At 46.3% G+C, this 19,926-nt stretch overlaps 2 protein-coding genes across 2 annotated transcripts in view; one reads left to right on the forward strand and one right to left on the reverse strand.

Moving 5' to 3' along the window:
* ACAD11 (acyl-CoA dehydrogenase family member 11) overlaps positions 1 to 7,767 on the forward strand; it is a 64,101-nt gene extending 56,334 nt beyond the window's left edge. Inside the window, exons 17-20 of the mRNA XM_037143883.2 lie at positions 591 to 745; positions 4,153 to 4,269; positions 5,106 to 5,215; positions 6,099 to 7,767. Coding sequence (XP_036999778.2) covers positions 591 to 745; positions 4,153 to 4,269; positions 5,106 to 5,215; positions 6,099 to 6,213 — 497 coding nt within the window. The 3' untranslated portion in view covers positions 6,214 to 7,767. The remainder of the gene's footprint in view (positions 1 to 590; positions 746 to 4,152; positions 4,270 to 5,105; positions 5,216 to 6,098) is intronic.
* The window catches only part of ACKR4 (atypical chemokine receptor 4), a 40,520-nt gene extending 20,887 nt beyond the window's left edge, over positions 1 to 19,633 (reverse strand). The window contains exons 1-2 of the mRNA XM_037143888.2: positions 19,556 to 19,633; positions 16,875 to 17,340 (exon numbers count right to left, since the gene is read on the reverse strand). The gene's annotated coding sequence lies outside the window, so the exon portion shown is untranslated. The remainder of the gene's footprint in view (positions 1 to 16,874; positions 17,341 to 19,555) is intronic.
* Positions 19,634 to 19,926: the final 293 nt, after the last annotated feature.

Consider the following 19,926-nt stretch of genomic DNA (forward strand, 5'->3'; position numbering starts at 1 on the left):
ACATGGTCCTCAGGCCTCTCCTTAAGAAAACCTCAGCACTCTCCGAATTCAAGCCGCACACACATCAAAGTGTAATAACTCTGAGCACTGTGAGTCTGGAATGACTCCACCCTCTTGCTTTACTGGAATCCCACTCGCCTTCAGGGAATGTCAGACGGCACCTCTCTCGGGGAGGCGTCTGCGTCCCTCGTCCCATGCACTCAGCCTGGACGCCTGTGCCTGCCCAGCCCTGAGGTTGCAGTCTCTCCCTCCTGCGCCTGTCTTTGTCCTTGTCCCCAGTCCCTACTGCAGGGACTGCGTCAAACCGACCTTTGTAACCAGCACGGCATTGATAGCTTATGTGTAGTAGATACTCAGGTAATAGTTCTTAAATTTGATCACAACATTTACTGGTGGCAGTTTAAAAACTGAGCAGTGAGAAGTTCCATCAGTCTATAATGAACCCGGTTGTAGAACTGACTTCTTCCCTGCCAGGACGGCCTTTATCTATACTGAGGGCAGCTCGTCATTTGCTCAGGATTTGTGTACATGAGTCCTCAGGACACAACACGTGGACCGTAGTCACCTCATGCCCCCTTTTCCCCTCACAGGTGAGGGGAGGGGATTCGAAATCGCCCAGGGCCGCCTTGGACCCGGCAGAATCCACCACTGCATGAGAACAGTGGGCCTGGCGGAACGTGCTTTGCAGATCATGTGTGAGCGGGCAGCGCAGAGGGTGGCCTTTCGGAAGAAACTGCATTCCCACGTGAGGATAACCATTTATTTCCACTTACTACAGCCCGACACACTAGGCTAACCCTGAACCAAACAGCATTCCTTGGGCAGAGAGATTTCCTCTACACAAACCAGCTAATTCTTTTCCCCAAAGCATATTTACATCTGTATTTGAATACAGTCTGATGAGAGAGAGTTATCTGTGTGAAAGACTCAGTAACTCCTAAAGTGCTTCAGCACCTCAGCACACAGAGTATGGACAGATTCCCATTCTCTGAGGGGAGTCTCAGAATTCCTCAGATTCCCATTCTCTCTAGAGAGCCTGGTAGTCCATGAGGGCTGTTGTGAGGGAGAATGTGGGGGCGACTTTTGCCCGCAAGTCCCCCTGCCCACCACGGATGAAAGTAAACACTACCAAGACATGATCTGCTTGGGGAGGAGAGGTGGCCAGTTTCTCAGAGGAAAAAGGCCTGGAGCCCCTTCCTCCAGGGGCTTTTATTGGGTTGTAATACACAGGAATACAGGGCAGCAAGGATCAAACAGTAGATAACATTTCAAAGAAATCTGAGGGCTTAGTCTGAGTCAGAGTCTGTCAGGAAGGGGGTTTGCAGAAACTTTGGGAGACATACTCATTTCCTGTTTGGACGCTTAACAGATGCATGAAAGCACTCTTAGCAAAGCAGGTTTCACAGGATTTTTAGGAATTCTTTCTTATGCCTGATTATCCCAGATACTGCTCTAGCAAGGCAAGGAGCTGCACCACCTCCCCATCACAGGTTTTCAGGCTTAAGTGGATTAGAGGACATGGGGACTCAGGCTATGTCACATAGTGGGGGGGCAAGGGTCCATTGTTTCCTCTTTGTTGCAGCCCCCCCCCCAGTCCTTCCATGAAGGCCTCCTAAGTGATCGAGTTTGGCTTAGGTTGCCACTCTCTCTGTGAGTAGTCTTACCGGTCATTGATTTCTGACCAAGCTTTGGGGGCAGGGAGACGAAACTGAGGCAGTGTTTGCTACCAGAGACAACCTTTGTCTCCTGTGGCTCGAATTCCGGAAGTCGCTCGCTCATCCTTAGCCATGGGGGGTAGTTACAATTCCTGAAACCAGGCAGAGCGGTCCCCAACAGGAGAGGAATTGCCTTGTCTTTGGGCTTTCTGGAAGGAGTTAGGGTAGGTAAGTGTCAGGACAGAGGGAAAGGGCCTAACACTCAGTGAGAGGAGAGAGACCCAAGCAGGGAGCGGGCTGCTTCACCGGAGAAACTCAAGTAGAAGTGGAACCAACATCTGCTGGGCCGTTCGTGAGTTTTGAGCTCTCACCCATAAACCACACGCGAGTCTGTTGTTTACACGGTAAACAGCATTATGTGCAGGCAATATAATCAAAATTAGGGAACATTTATCAAGAGAGAAGAAGGTATCATTTCAGACTTCCTTGGAAAGCTTTTTACAAAGTGGGATGTGCAGATCATCCCCTCAAAAGCCCTTCTAACTTTTAAGAAAACAAGAAAAATTATCGTTAAATATGTCGTGCTTTCGATTGCTACCATGTTAGTGTCAAGCATGTCATGATGAATTGTATTTGTGTTGGTTGAACATGTGTATTTTTTTTAGTACATTGATGCCCTTGGACAGTGTACTTGTGACCATCTTATAAAATTTTGCAGTATAGTTTTACTTTAAATTTCTATAGGTTATATTTCTTTTTGTAAAATATTATTCATCGTATCTGTGATTTGGTCATAACATTGTTCTTATGGAAAACTACAGCCTGCTGCAGGGCACACACCCAGGAGTCATTCCTGGGGAACCCTTCAGTACACAGCAAGGGCAGGGGCTGCCCTGCGGATGGGCTCTGTGGGAGGAGGTAAGCGGGAGTGAACTGGGCCGTGGGTGCTGCTCCCCACTGTTGCTGGAGGAGAGAAGACGTTGCTCAAGGCACTCTCACCTCTTACGCTCTTCTGGGTCTAAGGTCTCATCCCTCCCCTGGTGCAGGGTGCAGGGAGGGCACCGGACAGGCATCTTGAATGCGCAGAAGCACTCTGCTCAACTGCTGCTTTCGGGGGACAGGTGTTAACACTGCGTTGAAGGGAAATTTCCCTCCTGCTTTTTCAGGTTAATGTTTCAAGCAGAACAAGCCTGGGCTTTTCAGAAATATGACTCCCTTTACTGGAAACTCTTTGCATTTGATACAAAGAAAATGATCTGGCAGAAGTAGAGGAGATGTGTGCGCACGCACGTCATAAACAAAAATCTGGGCCAGCTTGTGTGTGTGAAGTTAACATTCCTTTTCCCTGAATTCAGAGGCTCCTTCCAGCTGCCTTGTAAACATTCCAGGAGATAAGGCTGAAAGCTCTGTGCCCAAGTTCTGTCTTAATAAGCCACCTGGCAGTTCCTCAGAGCACTTTCTATCCACTTAACCCTTTTCGGCCAGTGTGGGGTCTGTTCATGACATTGTCACCACCATTTTACAGCTGTCAAAAGGAAACTCACCACTGATGGCTTGTTTGGAGGTGGTGGCATGGAAGTCCAGGGACACCACAGGGAGAATGGTCCTTGTTGCTGGCCCAGCTCCTCACGTGGCATTCTGACACCGCCCTGGCAGGGGGGCTGAGGCTCCTCATTACAGCACTGGTGCGGGTGGAAGTCTTTGCTGGTGTGAGCAGGGGCAGGGCTGAAGGGTTTTCTGTGGTGTCTGACTTGGGTAGAGCAGTTATTCCATGTAAGTCTGCTTTCTTGCTAGGTTGCCCCTACCCAACCCCTCAGCTACAGAGAATAAGCTTTCCTTGGGCTGTTTTTTCGCATAATTCTTTGTGCTCATCGACAATTTCAGGTTGCTGGCTTCCTCAGCTCCAACTCCAAGACATATGAGGCAAAGAGAAAACCCAGGGAAGTCACCACCAAGTTGTTCTTTTAGTCCGGAAGTCCCTGGCAGGTCTGCCTTCTTGCCACCTTTTGGAGTTCTCTTAGGTTTGTTTTATAGATGATGCCTAGGTTTTTGGTTGCATTTAGCAAGAGAAATGGGTAAAGTACATCTTTCTGTTTTCCTGGAGAAGTCACTGGAAGTGCCATTTTCTTAATCTGTGCCAGCAGTCTACACACAGCGCAGGGCTCTCTGGGAGAATGGGAGACCGGGCCTGGAGCTGAGGCTGAAGCAGAGTCTTCTGCTCTCCTGATCAGGGCGTGTGTGCCAAGCACATAAATTAGACAGCTTAGGTGAAACCGGCTGATTCCCCCAGAGCCACCATCTACCAAAGTGCCTGAAGGTTCTGCAACTAGCAGAGAGGTTGTATCAGATGAAAAAACTCTTTCACTTAAAAATATACAGAGCGAGGCTTGGGGACAGTCCTTGGACTAGAGAGCTTTCACCAGAGTTCAAGGCCTTGTTACATGGGATGTAAGACATCAGCTCATCTCCTCCTTTTTGCGGTCCCTGACCCCTGCAGGAGGTTGTTGCTCACTGGATTGCTGAAAGCCGCATTGCCATTGAAGAGATCCGCCTGTTGACCCTGAAAGCCGCCCACAGCATTGACACTCTGGGCAGCGCTGACGCCAGGAAGGAGGTGAGGCCCCTGCAGCACCCCTCACGAGCCTTCTCCAGCCTCCCTTCCAATGGGCGTGTCGGGTTTTGTGGCACTCTGATGGCACTGAGAACATTGGGAGCTTCTGTGTTTTCTGGTTTAAGGATTATAAATGCATGTCACTTGCTAGTTTTCCTTTCACTGAGCTGGTTTAGAGAGTGATTTTTCAGGATGCAGAATGTCTTCGGTGCTCTTCAGATGCCGCAACAGGGAGTAGGGAGACCTGAAACTTCACAGAGACTTGGAATTGTACCCACTGTGTCACTTTCTGCCAGCTCTGTGACCTTGGGCAGAGTAGCCAACCCTTCTGCCAAAAGCCTGGGGTGCTAGCAAAGAAGACTGGCCCAGATGACACAGGCTGTGCAGCACTGGGTTGCCATGCAGTGAATGCTTCATAGAACTGCTTGTCCTCCGCCACGTTATGGTTCTGGATTATGTGGAATAGGAACATGATCGCTTAATGCTAACAGCAAGTAAAATTGCTAAGAGAAAACTGATTACTGAAAACTCTTGGATGTTTTTTATCATCCCTATGGTGATGGATGTAGCTTATCAGCTGCCTGAAATTCTTTAGGTTTACAAAATGTGACTCAGAAGTGATACCTTTCCCAAAGGTCTGCATTGACTGAAATATGGCCATCAGCTGTGTTACACTGGATCTCTGTGTTGGTTTTCATCAAAGATCCTGTTTCAGTGGTGCGAGTGTGTGGAAAAGTTCCTTTGTTAGAGTTCACAAAGAAAATACAGATTTTATCAAATTCTGCCATGTGGTGTATTGTGGAAGAAAGGGAAATTCTTCTTCTATCTTGCTTTTGTAGATTGCAATGATTAAAGTGGCCGCCCCTCGGGCTGTCTGCAAAATTATTGACCGGGCCATCCAAGTGTGCGGAGCTGCAGGTGTTTCCCAGGATTACCCTCTGGCTAATATGTGAGTAGATGCTATTTACTCTGTGGGTGTTAAGAACCACCCATATTTGACCTGCTTGGAGTCACAAACCTACAGATGCCTTGACACTAATTATTTAAGAAGAAAATAGAGATACCAATTTACTCTAAATTATCCTTGAAAGCTAAATAAAGTACTAGTCCTAGACAGATTTTCAGCCATGCAGGAGGTCAGCGCCCCAACCCCCATGTTGAAGGTTCGGCTGTAACATGGGTGCTTTAATACAGACCTCTTATACGGACAATGGCCATCTCACTCAACTGTGTAAACTTCCACACCCGGGTTCCTGGGTAGAAGAAATAGCATGGGAGTTCACCCTGAACCAGGCAGGAGAGGCGCAGGCAGAGACGGCCAAAGGGAGCCCAGGGCCAGGCGAGGCAGGGACTCGGGATGTCATACCCCTCCACCATGAAGCCCGTCCATGCAGTAGCACCCTGGTGACCCTCTCATGGCCGGATCCCGGGTGCTAGGAGTCAGGGAGGGCCACTTGCCTCCACAGCCAGCTCCCTCCCCCTGGAGAAGTGCCCTTTGGTTCCCCTATCAAATTTTAACCTTAAGGAAGATCTAAACACATAGTACTACGTATTTTTAGCATATAAGTATTATATACTCATAGTTCACTGCTTGTGGCTTACCTATGAGATCTCTTCGAGCAATTTCTAGTAACCTACAGCAAACCAAGACTGAGACAAGCCCCCTGCACTGTGCCACTTTAAGGGGCCTTTCAGAAGTCCTTGGGCTTCTTCACTTGATTTTCCCTGCGCTCTTTTTCTCATCACTGCTGTGGCCAGAATCAAAGTGACCGGTGTCGAGGTACCATGTTCCTCTGGTAACTCCTGCCATCCTGTTCTTTCTGTTTGCCCAGGTACACCATAGCGCGCTGTCTGCGCATAGCAGATGGACCCGACGAAGTCCACCTCTCGGCCATCGCCAAACTGGAGCTGGAGGACCAGGCCAGAGGTGTGAGGGCCAGGATGTGAGGCGGGGCTGCAGCACTGGGCTCTCACGCGGCAGGGGGAGCACAGGGTTAATTACTCGCTTTTGGGAAAGATTTGAGCATCTGTTTGATCAGTGGGTTTTAACTAAGTCACATAAGAAATTCTACAGCTGTTGTCATTCACTCTAATACTTAAGTGTTTAGCATTTAGTTTTTAAACACTCAACTAGTAAAGAGATAATGAAGTAAATTGGAGAGCTAAAGCATAAAAAGTTTTTACTTTTTGAATGTCATGAATCATTCCTTAACGATTAAAGGAATTATTTAACCATTACTTTGTAAAAACTAGAGCGGTATCTCCTTCACACTCGCTTCAGGTCTGGTTTAATGCTTTGTTGTGACGCTGGCATCGGAGAAAGAGGCATGATTGGTGGGTCATTTTACAACTCGTGCCCTTAGAAGCATCTTCATCACTCAGCAGGAAGCATTTACACGTGAAATCTGAATGCGGTTTAAAGTTCACTAGAAAATGTGGCATATTATGAGGCAGCATAATTGAGAAGAATTTAACTACTTATGTTGAGAGAGTGGACAGTGTAAGCGACGAGAAAGTTCTTTAACTTTGAGAAGAGGTCACACAGAGCCTGCCTAGCCACACCCTGTGCAGAGAGCAGACCCCTGTGGGGCGCCCAGGACTCGGGCTGTGGGCTGGCTAGTGCAACTGAGTAAGTGAGGGTTTTATTATTTTTTTAATGCTGATTTAAATTGATTCTCAACTCAGTTACTGGAAAACTTTAAGTATGTTTGGAATAACTTGGGTATGTGAACTGGCTTTTTCAGATGTAAATTTTATAGATCTAAATACAGAGCAAGTATTTTGAATGAAAATTTAGCATCCAAATTAAGAAACCGAGTGTAAAAGACACCAAATTTTGAACTTATTATTAAAAGAAGAATCTTTTTATTAACATTTACTTTACTAATACTCTTAAATATTGATTCCATATTGAATTGGTAAAATTTGGATGCACTGAATTAAATAAAATATATTTAAATTAATTTTACCTCTTCCTTGTTACCTTTTTAGCGTGGAAGCCACTGGAATAGTAACTGGTAAATTTTTAAATTTCAAATGAAAGTAATGTTATTTCTAAAAACTATAAAATGGTTTTATTAGAAAGTTTACACTATCACACTAGTTTACTGACGTCCCAAGATGATTTTAGTCATCATTCAAACACCTCCGAGTGGGGGTGGGGAGCAGACAGTCTAGATTCTGACCCCTGGTGTCACGTGGACTTCCTTCCGAAGCATTGGCCCTTGAGCCTTAACCTCTCAGCGCCCCATTTCTATTTCTGCCTGTCGGAGTGAACTTTAAACCCAGAGGACCCTTACCTATTGAGGGTTTGTTGTGACAATCACTGAAGCCACAGAGAAGCACCTTGGTATTTGTGAAGCACAAGGAAGTACTTTGAAGGGTAGCCTGACTTAACGTGGATAAAGCCTTAACCCAAGCTACTTCACCCTATTACTAGTTTTAAAAGTTGAGACCTGGAAGAAATCAGGACTGTTTCCGAACAATTAGAATTAAAGATTATAACTTGTACTTACAATTTTGTGATAAATATTTCCTCTGTCTTTGAGGAAACCTGGCTGAATTGGTGGTTAACTTGTTTCAAATTAACCTGCTTTGTTCTATGTCATGTACACACCTGTCCCTAAGGCAAGTCACTCCACGTGATCCACACTCACTTCTCTCCTCTTCCCTTTAGTTTATTCAGATAAAATGGTATAAAGAACAGTAAGGCTTGGTTTGAAAGGGAAAATTCCAGTCTCCAAAGCATAACATATGACCAAGGGACCCTCTGCCTCCATCATGGTGACTGAGTGTAAACCTGGGAGCTTCAGAGCCATTTCCCAGGGCTCCTCGGGCTGCCACCAGGTGTCGCTGTGCAGCAGCCTTCCTGGGGCTGGTGGTCAGCGGGGGCTGGCCATCAGCGAGGTTCACAGTGCATTGGAAACCTGTAGCTTTAAAGTTGTTGTTTATAGCACCCACAAGTGGGAAGGAGAGAACTCACCAGCCTGCGCTTCACCATCCAAGATTTGCATGTGGTTGGCAGCTGGGGGAGGGGCCTCGTGAGTGCCCCACAGGGGAGTTACCACAAGGCTCTACACTAAGTGGTCACGGTCACCGTCACGGAAGGCCTGGCAGTGCCTGTCCAGGGAACTCTCTGGTATTTGAGGTAGCCGACATTATAACTTTGAGAACACACAATAGAAAGTTCAGCTGATCATGGAGGAGCTGATTTCCTCATCACTCTGGTTACTTACAAAAGTTTCCCAAGGTCCACATCACCCCAGCTCTCCCCACAATTGTGGCCAGTCACATGTCACAGGCAGGCTCCTGTTTCACCCAAGAGAACTAAAGTGGGTGAAAAGCAGCATTTAGGTTCTTTAATAGGTTGCATAAAGCTTGCAGAAAAACATTTTTCTCATTGTTCTTTAATTAAGCCACTATAGTTTGTAGGAAGTTCAGAAGGAAGGAACTTCATACCCAGGCTTCTGAGGGCATTAAATCAGTAGAGGTCTTAATAAAGGATTTTAAAAAGTGAAATGTACTGAAGCAAATGTCTTCCGTGAACAAATGCCCTCTTCAGTCAAGCCAGATAGCAGGGGCTGGCTTCACTCTTTCACTGACAATTGATGATCCCCTCCCCCCCAGGAGTAAAGGGCTCTGGACCAGTCAGAAAAGACCTACCTGAGGTTTCCAGAAGCCTGATCCAAAGTCACCTTATCAAAGGGTCCTTTCTTGATTCCTCATTCTAAATGGGCACAGCGTGCTTTGCCATTCTCCACCTGTTTATCTGCCATTCTTTCTTCATAGCACTAATCACTTGCCATCTCTTACCTACTTATTTATGGTCTGTCTTGCTAGAGTGTAGCCTCTCTTTTCCCCTCCTATAGTCACTTATTTCATACTTGTTGTGTAGTGGGGCCTCCACAGCTCCCGCAACCATACCTGACCTCCTTCAGTCACTCAATAAAAGTATGAATGAATGGCAACTTGCAGGCCCACCCAAGCCTTTCCAGTGGCTTCTCCAAGCAAATAGACTGTCTTGGCTCATTCTGGGGACTTTCCTAAAATCTCTCAAAGATCCATCCACAGACCCCAAACAAGCAGCATTTGGTCTGAGTGTGCCCATGCTTTTGCTAAAGTGGCCCAGGCCTGGCACTAGCAGCAGCCAGCCTTGGTTCACTGCTTGGCCTCTTGTGGGCACCTCCAAGTCCAGCACAAGCAGCAGCCATCTGCAGATCGCTTTGCAGCTCCCACTGGGTGGCCTGTGCAGGGCACAGGCTGTGGCTACCTTGGCCTGCACCTCCTGGGATGACCAAAAGCCAGTGCACCAGTGGACAGCTTTAGACAATGCCAGAGCATCACCCAATCACCTCCATGAATGACACTCAGTGGGCACCAGAGCCCTGATAAGCCAGTCCTCTCATAGGGTCAGTTCCTGCACAGCATCTGCTCGACTGTGGTGCAACTAGTCCTCTCAGCTGATTGGCCTGGGGGTAAATCTTTCCCACTGACAGGCCAACAATAATCAAGGCTCGACTACTACAGGAGAGTGCATACCTGGAGCAGGCAGCTCAGGTGACCAGGAAGGCTGTGCCATGGGGCCCTATGTGACACCTACTACAGCAGGCCACTCTCCCGAGACTGGAGACACAGCAGCTCCACATAATACACAGAAATGAACATGGAGGCTGCCAAAGTGAGGAGACAAAGAAGCATGTCCCAAAGGAAAAAACAGAACTCCAGAAAAAGAACTAAATAAAATGGAGACAAGCAATCTACCTGATGCAGAGCTCAAAACACTGGTTATAAGAATGCTCTGTGACCTTAGGGGAAGAGCAGATGAACTTAGGAGGAACTTCAAAACAGAGGACACATAAAAATGTTGACAGGAAATAAAGAACCAGTCAGAAACTATGAATAAAACAAGTGAAATGAAGGATACATTAGAGGGAATCAACAGTAGAGTAGATGAAGCAGAGGATCAAATCAGAATAAGGAAGCAGAAAAATACCCAGTCAGAACAGAAGAAAAAAAAAAAAAGAAATCCAAAAATTGAGGATAGTTTAAGGAAACTCTGGGACAACATCAAGCACACCAACATTCACATCATGGACATGCCAAAAGGAGAAGAGAGCAAGAAATTGAAAACCTATTTTAAAAAATGATGACAGAAAAATTCCCCAACTTGGTGAAAGAAAGAGACATGGAAGTTCCAGAAGCACAGAGAGTCCCAAACAAGATGGATGTAAAGAGGCCCACTCCAAGACATGTCATAATTAAAATGCCAAAGATCAAAGATGAAGAAAATCAAAAGCAGCAAAAGGAAAGCAGCTGGTTACCCACAAGGGAGCTTCCATAAGTCTGTCAGCAGATTTCTCAACAGACACTCTGCAGGCCAGGAGGGACTGGCACGAAATACTCAAAGTGATGAAAAGCAAGGACCTACAATCAAGATCACTCCACTCAGCAAAACTATCATTCAGAATCAAAGGAAAGATAAAGAGCTTCCCAGACAAGAAAAAGTTAAAAGAGCTCATCATCACCAAGCCAGTATTACAAGACACATTAAAGGGTCTTCTTTAGGAAGAACAAAAGAGATAAAAAATATAAGTAATAAAATGGCAGTAAATACATATCTATCAATAATTACTTTAAATGCAAATAGATTAAATGCTCCCATCAAAAAAATAGGCTGGCTGAATGGATAACAACGCAAGACCCTACCACTGGCTGTCAAAAGAGACCTCAGATACGAGACACACAGACCGAAGGGAAAGGGATGGGAAAAGATATTTCAGGAAAATGGAAATTAAATAAAAGCTGGAGTAGCAATATTTACACCAGACAGAATAGACTTTAAAACAAGGGCTGTATATAATGAGACAAACAAGGACCCAGCAAACCCACTTCTGGATATTTATCTGAAGAAACCCAAAACATTAAGTCAAAAAAACATAAGCACCCATGTTTTTACTGCACCATTATTTACAGTGGCCAAGATATAGAAGCAACCCAAGTGTCTGTCAATAGATGAATGGATAAAGAAGAACTGGAGCATATATAGAATGAAATATGGCTTAGTTATTTTTAAAAAAAGGAGTGAAATCTTGCCATTTGCAACAATGTGGATGGACCTAGCGGGTATTGTGCTGCATGAAGTAAGTCAGAGACCAATGACATATGATTTCATTTATACAGAGTTGGGCAAAAGTAAGTTTCCAGTTGTGAGAATGTGAAACACACAATTCTTGTGTTTTTCATTAATTATTATACTATTTTTCCATACAAACAACTGTAAACTTACCTTTGCCCACCCCTGTATGTGGAATCTAAACAACAAAAATAAATGAATAAGCAGACCAGAAACAGACTTAAAGATACAGAGAACATTTTGGCAGTTGCCAGATGGGAAGATGGGTGGAAAAGGTGAGGGGATTAAGAAGTACAAGTTGGCCGCAGCTGCTATGGCTCAGTGGACTGAGCACCAACCCGCAAACCAAAGGTTCACCAGTTCAATTCCCAGTCAGGACACATGCCTGGGTTGCAGGCCAGGTCCCCATTAGGGGGAGCTCGAGAGGCAAACACATTGATGCTTCCCTTTCTTTCTCCCTCCCTTCCTCTCTCTAAAAATAAATAAAATCTTTTAAAAAATGAAGTTCAAATTGTTAGTTATAGAATAGTCACAGGGATGTAAAGTACAGCATATGGAATAGTCAATAACATTGTAATAACTACGGATGATGTCAGATGGGTACTAGATTTATCAGGGTAATCACTTCATAAGTTATATGAATGTGTAGTCACTGGATTGTATACCTGAAACATAATATTGTATGTCAACTGTAATTGAAAAGTAAAAGAAAAAAATTTTTAAGTATGAATGAATGATAAGCATGGATGCTCTCCTGACCTGACTTGCAATCAGTGAGAGGACAAAACATTTATTTCTAGGTCTGCAGTGAGAACAGAGCAGAAAGCCTGCACCTGGGCCCCTGGCCCCTGCACACTGAGGTTGGACAGCAGGCCCAGAATGGGGTACAGGTGGCTGGAGAAAAGGGGGCTGAGACAGGACATGGGTCCCCTAGCAGTGGCAGGCAGAGCACACGGCAGTTTGGGCAATTCAGCTGATGAAACAAGTATTTAATACTTGTTAATGAGTATTTAATGAGTATTTAACAATCCAGGAGAATGCACGCCTACTTTTCAAACTTCTGCTGCTGCAATCAGCTCTAGGTCCAGGGGGAAGCCAGGAAAGCTCGGAAAAACAAAACCATTCTTGTGTGACTGTTAGAATTTTCCAATTTCCCAAATAAACAGGATTCTGGGAAGTGCCCTCACTTCATTTAAGGCAGCCAAAGAATATTTAGGGTTTAGGATCCGGCCACAACATTTTTATTCCCCCTTTTTTTTCAGTGTCTCTGATTGTGATGATGTGTTTATCACCAACACCCACACACATTCTCAGGTAAGACTGTGGTTGTCATAAGCCCTGTGAAACAAGGGCTTCTCTCTGCCTCACGTTCGCCCGGAAGTGTGTGAAAAAACAAAAGGCGCTTACCCCGGAGTGGGGCCCCTCCCTCAGGGCACCAGAGGTGAGTACTGCTCCGTGCAGGACGGCAGGTGGACAGGGCCTACAGGCCTTCTACCAGCACTGCTGTGCCGCAGGGCGACGGCCGACACCCTTTCTACACGGGAGAGAGTGGAGACCGCGCTGCCTCCCCTCCCCACCCCTCCCCTCCCCACCCCTCACCTCTCTGACTCCGATTTCTACACCCTGGTTCCTTCCTCACTCCACACGACCCACCTGTTCCTATAATACCGCAGATCTTTTTTAAAAATTAGAATATTTATTGTTTTCTGGTGAAGTAGGACACACTATTGGGAAAAGTCTGTGCAAAAAGGCCTTCCTGGATTTCCTCTTACCTCAGCAGGCTGGGGCTGTCGATTCAAACTTTCCTTCCTGTGTGGACCAGAAAGCTCTCCACCGGGAGATTAGGCTACTCTCATTTTACTTTTCTTTTCTCACACATGCAACTATTCAAATCAACTGCTAATGAGCGATCTGTTTGTAGTAGGCACACATGCCCAGTGGACTGGGCCTGAAAGATGGAAGTGGGCCTCAAGCCCACACCTGGCAATCAGTCCGGGGTCCTGACTAGGGACTGAAGAAGTCTGAGCTCCTGGTCAGCTGCTGGAAAACACACAGTGTCTCCAATGAGAGTTGAGACTTCCTCTTTAACTAGGAGGGTTTGGGGCCCCGGCTGGTGTGGCTCAGTGCACTGAGTGTCTGCCTGCGAATCACAGGGTCGCTGGTTCAATTCCCAGTCAGGGCACATGCCTGAGTTGCAGACCAGGGTGCCCGGTTTGTGGGATGTGCGAAAGACAACTGCACATAAATATTTCTCTCCCTCTCTCTCCCTCTCTCTCCCTCCCTTTCACTCTGCCTAAAAATAAAATCTAAAAACAAAACAAAAACAAAAAAAAACAAGGAGGGTTTTTGATATAACAGCTCTTTGGCCACAGGTGGTACCTGGTCTAGAAGCTACTTAACTTCATCTCCAAATCTTCTTGAGATCCCGTAAATGGACAAGAACAAACCTGTCAAAATGTTCTTAAATAGCACACCAAATTATACAAGATCAAGGCTGTTGTAATGGCAACAGTCTTGCCAAGTCCACACAGAGCCCTGACCCCAGCTTCCTCCTACCCCCATCCTTCAGGACCACGTGGTCCTGCCTACTGCTCCTCAGCGGCCACTTCTGGCATCCAGAAGCCTTGAGTAGCCTTCAGCCTCACAAGTCAGACGTGGCCTAAATTAACGAACTTCCCAACAACTTTAAGGCCAAGGCCCTAGTTCAGAGTCTTTGCACTTGCTTTTCTACTCTGCCATCCCATATTCCCAAGGCTTGCTCCTTTCCTGAAAATACAACATCCTAGGTGTTCCTTCTTGGATCAGCCATCTAAATTTCAAACACACATCCTTGCACTCCTTATCCCCTTCCCTGGTTTAATCATCTTCCTGGAACTTTCACCATGCAACATACTTTTCCTTTTTATCTGGCTGACTTAACCACCTTCCTTCACTAAAAAGTACCTTTAGGGGACTTCCAGCCAAGATGGAGGCATAGGTGGAAACACTGTGCCTCCTCGCACAGCCAAGTTTAAAGACAACAAAATTTTATTAACAAAAATGCAATTGAACTGTACCAAAGTCCAACAACAACAAACCATTCATCCAGACCAGTAAGAGGGGCGGAGTCAGAGGCTGGCAGAGCAGGGTCATGCAGGAAAAATCGGTTGGACCAACCCAGGCATGCGGGCAGCGGTTGGCGAATCCCAGGTGTGGGGTGGCAATGGGCAGACCCAGTGAGGATGCAAGGCGGCTGGCTGACCTTGGTCACACAGTCATGCGCAGATAAACCAAGCGAAGGAGCGAGCAGTGAGACAGACTGGGCAGGCTAGGGCCCCAGCACTGGGAATTAAAGCCTAAAAGTACCAACTGGAAAAACTTTTGGGGTCCAGGAGCCGGGAGAAGCTCCCAGGCTCACAGAGAGTTTGTTGGAGAGACCCACAGGGTCCCGGAGGGTGCACAGGCCCACACACCCAGGAGCCAGCAGCAGGGGGGCCCAGTTTGCTTGTGGGAAGCAGCAGAGGACCCAAAATCCTAGAGAGAGCAGAGCAAATGCCACTGCCCCTCTCTGACCCTGCCCCCACATACAGCGTCACAACTCAGTGACCTGGGTTGCCCTGCCCTGGTGAACACCTAAGGCTCCACCCCTCATACCTAACAAGCACAAACAGACCAAAACATTATGGGTCAAGAAGAACACCTCAAAGCCCCAGAGCTGATACTTCTAAGTGACCAAGAGATAGCCAACCTGTCAGATGCACAGTTCAAAACACTGGTGATCAGGATGCTCACAGAACTGGTTGATTTTAGTCACAAATTAGAGGAACAAATGAAGGCTAAACTAATTGAAATAAAGGGAAATGCACAGGAAACCAACAGTGATGGAAAGGAAACTAGAACTCAAATTAAGGGAGTGGACCAGAAGGAAGAAAAAAAATGACCAAACAAAAGAATGAAGAAACAAGAATTCAAAAAAATGAGGAGAGGCTTAGGAACCTCCAGGGCATCTTTAAACGTTCCAACATCCGAATTATAGGGGTACCAGAAGGGGAAGAGGAACAGACACAAGTGGAAAACTTATTTGAACAAATAATAAAGGAGAATTCCCCCAATCTGGCAAAGGACAGACTTCCAGGAAATCCAGGAAGCTCAGAGAGTCCCAAAGAAGTTGGAGCCAAGAAGGAACACACCAAGGCACATCATCAATACATTAGCCAAGATTAAAATGAAGGAGAGAATCCTAGAAGCAGCAAGAGATAAGGGGACAGTCACCTACAAAGGAGTTCCCATCAGACTGTCAGCTGATTTCTCAAAAGAGACCTTACAGGCAAGAAGGTGCTGGAAAGAAGTATTCCAAGTCATGAAATCCAAAGACCTACAGCCAAGACTGCTCTATCTAACAAAGCTTTCATTTAGAATGGAAGGTCAAATAAAGTGCTTCTCAGATAAGGTCAAATTCAAGGAGTTCATCATCACCAAGCCCTTATTATATGAAATGTTAAAGGGACTTATCTAAGAAAAAGAAGATAAAAAATGTGAACAGTGAAAGGACAGCAAACTCACAGTTATTAAGAACCACACCTAAAACAAAAGCAAACTAAGAGAACAGCTAGATCAGGAGTGAAACCATAGAAATGAAGATCTCAAGGAGGGTTAGAAACAGGGGAGTGGGAGGAGAAGGGGGGAGAAGGTACAGAGAATAAGTAGCATAGACAGTAGATAGGAAATAGATGGGGGGAGGGCAAGAATAGTATGGGAAATATAGAATCAAAGAACTTGTGACACATGGACATAAACTAAAGGAGGGGGAATGGTGGGGGAGGGGGTGTGCAGGGTGGATGGGAATGAAGGGGGGGAATGGAACAACTGTAATGGCATAATCAATAAAATACATATTTTTTAAAAAGTACCTTTAGCCCTGGCTGGTGTGGCTCAGTGAATTGAGCGCGGGCCTGCGAACCAGACAATCGCGGTTCAATTCCCAGTCAGGGCACATGCCTGGGTTGCAGGCTGGTTCCCTGCAGGTCACTTCCCAGCAGGGGACGCACAAAAGGCAACCATACATTGATGTTTCTCTCCTTCCATTCCCCTCTAGAGATAAATAAATAAAATCTTTTTTTAAAAAAAGTACCTTTAGCAGGGAAACGTTTTTGCCTGTTTTGCTCACTTCTATGTCCTTAGTGCCTAGGACAATGCCTGGAACATGCATAATAAAGGCCCTCACCAAACATGCGCTGGATGCAGGAATGCAACACTTCCGGTGGGAGGACAGCGGTCCGGCGAGTTTGCTTAACATCCACCTCTGTACTGCGGCGGGGGTCAAATACATGGTGAAGGAGGAAATTTGACTTTGGGTGGTAGGCACACAGTGCAATATACAGATGATGTATCATAGAAACGTACACCTGAAACCTTTATAATCTTACTAACCAGTATCACCCCAACGAATTTAACTTGTAAAAGAGAAGCATGGTAGCACAGGCTTCTGTGTACTCACTGTGTACTCACTGGCCATGCAGATGCTGCAAGGAAGACCTGAAGCCGTGCTTCTCCACCCTGGCTGAGCGTCAGCATCCCGGGGAGCCTGGTCCAGACTCGGCAGCCCCAGCCCCAGTGTTGTGACTTCAGTGGTAGTAAGATGTACCAGAGATTCTGGTGAAACCGGGGTCGAGGGAACAGACTCACTTCCTGCCAAATTCTCACTGGGTCTATCAGGATGTTTGCCTGCAAACACCAGGAAGAGACTAGCTTCCCGTGAGCCAAAGGGACTCCGTGAGGCAGGTGGAGGTGGAAGACCGAGGCGGCGTGAAGGAGCTCACCAAGACGCGGGTGGGCAGAGCGACCCCTGCAGTGGCTCGCCTCCCTCCGACCTTTCCCGGCTCCTCTGTCCTTGTCTGGTTTGCTCCGGCTCTGAGGAGCCTCTGGTTGGCCAAACTCAGGTCCCAGGTCTGCTCTCGCCTGTCCTGGAACAGGAAGAGAGGAGAGAACTATAATGCAAGCCACGTGGAGGAGTGGAAGTTTTCTGGTGCTACATTTTAAAAAGTAAGAAGAAACATGTGGAATTCATTTTAGCAGTATACTTTATTTAACCTAATATACCCAACTATTATCATGGCAACATGTAATCAATAATTATCCATAAGACATTTCATACTTCCCCCTCCAAATCCAGAGAATATTTTACATTTATAACACATCTTCATTTGGAAGCTGAATTTTCAATGGAAATACTTGAACCGTAAGGAGTTAACTTACATAGAGTTCCTAAAACTTAATGAAAAAGTAGATTCACTGAACTCAAATTCTTAAAAGTTTTCAAAAACTGAATTGAACATCCGTTTTTAAATTTAAGTAAGTTCACTAAATTAAAATTTCAGTTCCTTAGATATATTTCACACACTCAGCAGTCACTGGGTGGCCAGTGGCTACTGTACCGGACAGCAGCCCCGTCACTCAGCTCCCACAGTCTGAGGGGCCACCAGGGCACTTTCCCGCCAAAGCACACTCCTCGGGGAGAGGACCTGGGGCATTAACAGCAAAGGAGAACAGATGCCAGGCAGCCCAAAGCAACTGTCACTACAGTGAGTAAGGGAGGACAGCGATTTTCTGTCTTTCATGTTTTTGTCCGGGGAAGGAAAAAAAAAGTTAACTCCAGTGCATTTCCTATATTTAAGATAAAAAATGAATGAATGAATGAATGAATGAATGAACGAATGAACTACCTCAGCAGGGCAAGGGATTAATTGCTAAGCATTTCAAGCTGACCAAGGATCCTGTGCTCTCAACACCACTGAAGATCATCTGAGGGAGAAGTGGTGTTCGCTCAGGGCGGTCAGGGTCAGGGTTAGGGTTTCCAAGCAGAAACAGAGCGCTGGCCCCAACACCCAGGAACAGAGGGTTTATGCTCAGGCTCTTAAGGCTGTACAGCTGATCTGTGAGCCAGAGTTCTCTCAGTTTGGTGGGAATTCATAACAATTTTGTCATGGCAAAAGGAGATCTTTTTGTCTTTTTAAATTTTATTTATTTTTAGAGAGAGGGGAAGAAAAGGAGAAAGAGAGGGAGAGAAACATCAATCTGTGGTTGCCTCTTGCACACCCACTACTGGGGACCAGGCCCGCAAACCAGGCATGTGCCCTGACTGGGAACCGCACCAGCAACCCCCTGGTTTGCAAGCCCATGCTCAATCCACTGAGCTACACCAGCCAGGGTGAGACATTTTTTAATAAAATTCAAAACTGGGATCATCAACTACTCTCTCCCACATTCCCCACAAAATTGTTTGTGATGAAGTTTTTGGCTTCAGGGGAAATTGTCCCCAAATGGCTTACTTGCTGCATTTCATTCCACTTACTTCTTCGGAACGCCTGTCTCTGTCTCCAAGATGCTAAATGAACTCCGCACTACCAGGGACTAAGCTCTCAATCAGCCTGAGGGATGGCCCCCTTGAACAGAACGGCAGTCCCTGTTCTGCACCCAGAAGGGTAAGTGCCCCTCCTCTGTGCTCCTGACGAGCAGGTGGGCTTCCTCCTGCTGCCTGCACTCGGGTGGTCGAGGTGCCGCTCTCCAGGCAACACAGACCTGCTGATCCTGGAGTCTACCCTCCCCCTTTGGTTGAAGTTAGTTTTAGCTACAAATCCAGCTGAAACCCTTTTGCAACTAGTCTCTTTCCAACCCTGCAAGACAGCTGAACGGCGTAAACAATTTGACAGGCAAACAAACCCACAAAATATTGTGATCCTCACATATTATGTTAGTGATTTTCTTTGTTCTATTTTTAACTTTGCTTTTGCTGGCAAAGCTCAAGACAAACACCGTCCAGAAGAGGCAGAGACAGCCATTCACAGAATTGCTAATATTTTGCCAGAAGTGGAGCATGGATGCTGCAGGACTTAGCAAAGTGCATTCAGATCAAAAGGATTTCTCACTGACATTCTAGTCGGAGCAGCACAGCAGCAGACGGAACGGAGAGAACACCAGGCCAAGACGGCAGAGCTGGGAGGGAGGACCTGGGCGATCCTGGGCAGAAGGGTGTCCCGACGAGTGAGATCCCCGGGCTGTCCTCGCCCGCAGGGGTATTTCCTCCAGCCGCCAATGCAAGTGAAAACCCCACCTGTTTGTGCTGGATAGAGTCCAATTCTTATCAACCACACAACCTTGAGATAATAAACTGGTACTTACACAGGAAAATCATGGGAAATACTCTATAAAAATTTTCTTGTTAAGATCCCATTTCCACAGTAGAAACTTGAGGACACTGCCAGGTGAGTCTGAAACAACCCCAACTGAAGAACCTAGAAGCAGGAAGCAAGATAACATTACGGTGGGATTTCTCATTTGGAGACATGGATCCCACCCCCAAACCTCAAAGGGCCAAATTCCGAGGAGCTGGTATTGTTGGAAATACTTAGAAGACAAAGGAAACTGGCCTGAGGCAGGAATTTGTCATTTCACCACCGGGCACTGACTGAGGACAGCCCAGAGTTTTATTAATGCCACTTGATAAAGGTTACGGTTTGTTGTTACCAGCCATTTGGTACCACGTGAACGCA

The sequence above is a fragment of the Artibeus jamaicensis genome, unplaced genomic scaffold (genome assembly GCF_021234435.1).
Source record: "Artibeus jamaicensis isolate MK-2021 breed Jamaican fruit bat unplaced genomic scaffold, CSHL_Jam_final contig_519, whole genome shotgun sequence".
NCBI lineage: Eukaryota > Metazoa > Chordata > Mammalia > Chiroptera > Phyllostomidae > Artibeus > Artibeus jamaicensis.